Here is a 4,209-nt window from a genome sequence, read left to right as displayed (position 1 = left end):
TCTAAATCATTCCAACTCCTATCTTTATCTTTTTTCTTTTTTATTATAGATATGAGAGTTGTTTCTTATGAATTTTAGTGAAACGGAGAAGTAAGAAGAGAGGCGGAGGTTTAGGAAAAGAAAATGGGTTTGGTGTCAAGGTTGACGTCGACCGAGATTGAAGAAGAATGGGTTAATAGGAGAAGAAAGATGCAGAGGTAGTGGGTATGATGGCTGGTGGTGCAAGATGAAGAGAGGCTAGGGAAGAGGGAAGGATGAGGCGACAATGGTGGTGGTGGTGGTGGAGAGGGTGTGGTCGATCGAGAAGGGAGTCGAGAGAGGAAAAAAAGAGGTTTGTTTTCATTTAGAGAGAGAGAGAGAGAGAAGATGAACAAAGAGAGTGGTGAGGTGAAATTACATAAATGCCTCTAGTGCCACATTGGGGTGTATACTAGAGGTATGGACAAAAAGGATGTCTATGAAACATTACTCAAAGAAATGCGAGAAAGAGAAATAGAAAGTGTGTGAGAGATGATTGAAATGAGTGGAAAAAATAGTAACATTTGAACTTTGAAATTCAAAGGGTATCAGTATGGATATAAAACGCCCAACTTAGTTATCCATTAATAGAGCTCAATGACAAGATCCAAAAGAAGTGAGACAACGGGACAAACCAAATTGCTGTTTTTTTTTCTTTATATGGTTATGGGTGTCCAACTTTTCCTAGTGCATGCTCCGGTCCACCCTTTACAATATGCATAAGGCTTAGTCAGCCCAACATACATTGTCTACCAAAAGGGGGAAGTTCCTGTGTATAGCCGTCAGATATGCCTTTTTATGGTATAATAAGTTGTTTAGCAACCTATATCGATTTGCCACAATGTGGTTAGATACAATGACATAACATAAGTAAACCTCCTTCACCACCTCGTCAAAACCAACACCTCAAAATGATGTGCGATATCGATCAACGACCTCATCAAGATATATGAACCACCTCGTTCCACCTCGTACACCAACATAGCGCCTACGTGCTCCACCACCTCCAAGCTTAACTAACATATGGATAGTTACCAGGTTGCTCCTATATTGGGACCTCATCTGAACCAAATAATGCGTCCATCTACCTCGGGTTTCGTTACACTCAAATTATATACATGAATTGTTCCTACTTACATGAGACTTACTTAAACTAGTAAGTGTCGCCCTATTTAGGCGGTTGGTTACTTCAATATCTGGATTAACCTCATAAGAAACAAGAGTAAAGCCAAGGAGAAAAGATTGCAATCAACAAGGAACCTATCATCAGATCAACTACTATAAATAGCCGGTCTCACCCGCAGGTATGATGACTTCAAATTATTTCACTTTTACCACAACTATACTCATATACCAAGTATGTCTGCTATCAATCAACACCTCACTTTTTTTTTACAGTGAGAATGTGATTATGTGAGTGTATTTTGTTAAATTATATTCATGTTGGTGAATTGTTTTGCACAATTAATTATGCTAACTAAATACTCCCTTCATCTTTTATTCCTTAAAAAAAAATTCCTTCGTCTTTTATTATATGTCGCTTAGAAAATAATATTTGTTTTTTAAATATAAATCATCTCACAATACCAAGACATCATTAATATTTTTTTTACTATCATACGCTTTACTATTTATTATTCTACCTTCTTTCAATTCTTTTAAGAAAAATCCTATATACAACGAATTGATTCTCGCGAGTACATACCGAAAGAGTATTCCAACTGGCTTCATTTATAATTGATTGCTTTATTTTTGGGGATGTTTTCGGGATGCATTTTTCGCTGGATATATTACTCCTCTTTTTTTAATATCCCTTTTCTATGTTATTAATGAGAGATAATTTTGTAAAACTACTTATAATTTTTTTTTCCAATATAAAATTAAGTACATTTTTTAAGATATATAAAAATATCAAAACAATTTATAATAAAATACTAAGAGAGTATTAGTTATAAGGTGGCTAGTATTTAGAAAAGGGAAGTACTCAAGAAATGTGAAAAAAGCATGCATTAGTATTTGTATTGAGTCTTTATTTTAAAAATTATATGCGCATTTATCTATGGGTAAATATATTTTCCGGTCAACTAAAGAAAGATTAGTTATACAATATAAAAGAACGGTTTAAATCTAGACTATTATCTAAAGGATAAACAACTAGCTTCCCTAAAAAAAAAAAAAAAAAAAACTAGCTAAAAGGGAGGAAATAAAATCGACACTAGGAGTAACTCCTAATAGATATGCTTAATGGATTTTATCAAAAAGTAAAAAGATATACTTAATGGATGGTGCTACAAGTTGCTTATTTGTTATATTATTTAAAAATGACATAACAAACTTGCCCTACGCGTAAATCCTACTAGAATTATGTAACCAAAAAAATCCTACTAGATATACTTAATGGATGGTGCTACGAAGTTGCTTATTAATAAACTTGCTTTATTTCTTTGGCAACACTTCATATAAATACCTCAACCCTACTTAAGAACGACCCATCTCCTTGAAGGAAACCTAAAGAGTCAGTCGATATTGAGAGTTATAATCGTCGTTTGCTTGTTATTCACAATTCTTCACTTTGTTTCAAATTTCTCACCTTGCAGGTATACCCATTGAATTCTTAATATTAATTTCAGCATGTATGTCATCGTTTATCAAATTTATGGTTGTTTGTTCATATGCATGTGCCTGAGTCAGGATGCTTTATATCTATCTCCTTCTAATGGCAATAATATAATGACAAAATGTCTTTATAAATCCCAAACTTTGTGTTGATTTTTAGCCTAGTTTTAGTATATAATAATTCCATATGACACACACATGACACAACTTGCACTGTACTCGTAAGAGATTCTTTTTTCTTTTAGGTCATATAGAATTAACTTTTCTTTGCAAATTGTCTTATAGTTTCATATTGCTAACAATATTTAGGTTTTGATTCTCAATTCTCGTCTCACCCTTTATACAACTCCCTTTCCTAGTTTTTTATGTTCTCTTATTCCCTTTTATTTTGCAGGCTCTGTGTCTAGACATAGTTTAAAGCAAACAAGTGATTCCAATTATTTGCAAAGAATCCATCAACCCTAGCATGAAGGTGATACTTTCTGTACTGTTCCTATTGATGATCTCAAGTGCTCAAGCTTTGAAACACAACGATGGCTTCGTGGAAATTCGGAAAGATCACAAACATGAACTATCCCTTACTATAAGAAAGGGAGGAGGTGGATTTGGTGGAGGTGGAAGGGGAGGAGGTGGATTTGGAGGAAGTGGAAGGGGAGGAGGTGGATTTGGAGGAGCAGGAAAGGGAGGAGGTTTTGGGGGAGCAGGAAAGGGAGGAGGTGGAGGAAGAAAGGGAGGAGGAGGAGGGGGATTTGGAAAAGGAGTTGCAGGTGGAATTATCGGTGGATATATAGGTGGCTCAATCGCAAATGGCGGGCACAATGGTGGGTATAATGGTGGGTACAATGGCACTCAGAATTCTGCAACAACAATATCTGCATGGCCTCATGTTTGTGTCTCCACATTGATCTTGTGTATGAGCTTTTGGCTTTAAACACATTTGTTTCACTTCTAGTAGTTAAGCTTCATTTTTAGTTGCTATTATTTGGACCTACATTAATCCACTCTTAGTGTTTATTGCTACTAAATATATATTTTGACCGCAATTAATATTATGTTCTCTTGTTGATTTGTTTGTGTCATTTGTAAATGTCATCCACAGTATCATTTGGAAATGTAGTATAGATGTATTAATCTTTGCATGTTTATGGGAAAAAGAACTAGAGCACTTTTCTAAAGTAGTCAACTAACTAGATATATACAAAAAGGTCAGGTTGAAATTGTAGAGAGAACTTTTGGTTATTCACGGACTTAATTTTGCTTTCTTTTGAAAAAATAAACTTTTTTGTAAGGACTCCACCATGGATTTGGATTCTCTCTATTGAAAGTTCCCTCCATCAATATGCATTAATTATCAATTTGTTAATTTGAAATTGACCGCTAATCTACTATATTTTATTTTTCAAGTTTGAATAACAACTATATGTTTTTTTTTAATTTTTTTTTGTTGAAAAATATATGAAAATGATAGAAGTAGTTGCATGGATAGTAGGATTGCTCGCGGGTAGTATGGGTCAAAAAATTGCATTTTATTTTATCAAAATCGAACCAACCCAATTCTTGGGTCAAAAATGTGTC

General features: G+C 34.3%; 1 protein-coding gene across 3 annotated transcripts; it reads left to right on the top strand.

Annotated features, from left to right (window-relative positions):
• The first annotated feature begins 392 nt into the window (after positions 1-392).
• LOC146925788 (uncharacterized) lies at positions 393-3,700 on the top strand. 3 transcript variants are annotated; one of them, XM_085758224.1, is made up of 2 exons: positions 393-1,322; positions 3,029-3,700. In XM_085758224.1, exon 2 carries the CDS (start codon positions 3,101-3,103, stop codon positions 3,563-3,565), a length of 465 nt encoding a protein of 154 aa, XP_085614350.1. In that variant the 5' UTR covers positions 393-1,322; positions 3,029-3,100; the 3' UTR covers positions 3,566-3,700. The 3 variants fall into 3 exon arrangements, with proteins under 3 accessions (XP_085614350.1, XP_085614349.1, XP_085614351.1); XM_085758223.1 differs by lacking the exon at positions 393-1,322 and adding an exon at positions 2,460-2,615; XM_085758225.1 differs by lacking the exon at positions 393-1,322 and adding an exon at positions 2,864-2,943.
• Positions 3,701-4,209: the final 509 nt, after the last annotated feature.

Source organism: Medicago sativa, chromosome 4, assembly GCF_051527215.1.
Source record: "Medicago sativa cultivar Bolivia chromosome 4, Bolivia_mono, whole genome shotgun sequence".
In the NCBI taxonomy this organism is placed as follows: domain Eukaryota; kingdom Viridiplantae; phylum Streptophyta; class Magnoliopsida; order Fabales; family Fabaceae; genus Medicago; species Medicago sativa.
This window is presented reverse-complemented; position numbering and strand designations above follow the sequence as displayed.

What these genes read in the sequence shown, in the direction of transcription:
- LOC146925788 (XM_085758224.1), top strand. Translation starts at nt 3,101, where the DNA reads ATGAAGGTGATACTTTCTGTACTGTTCCTATTGATGATCTCAAGTGCT.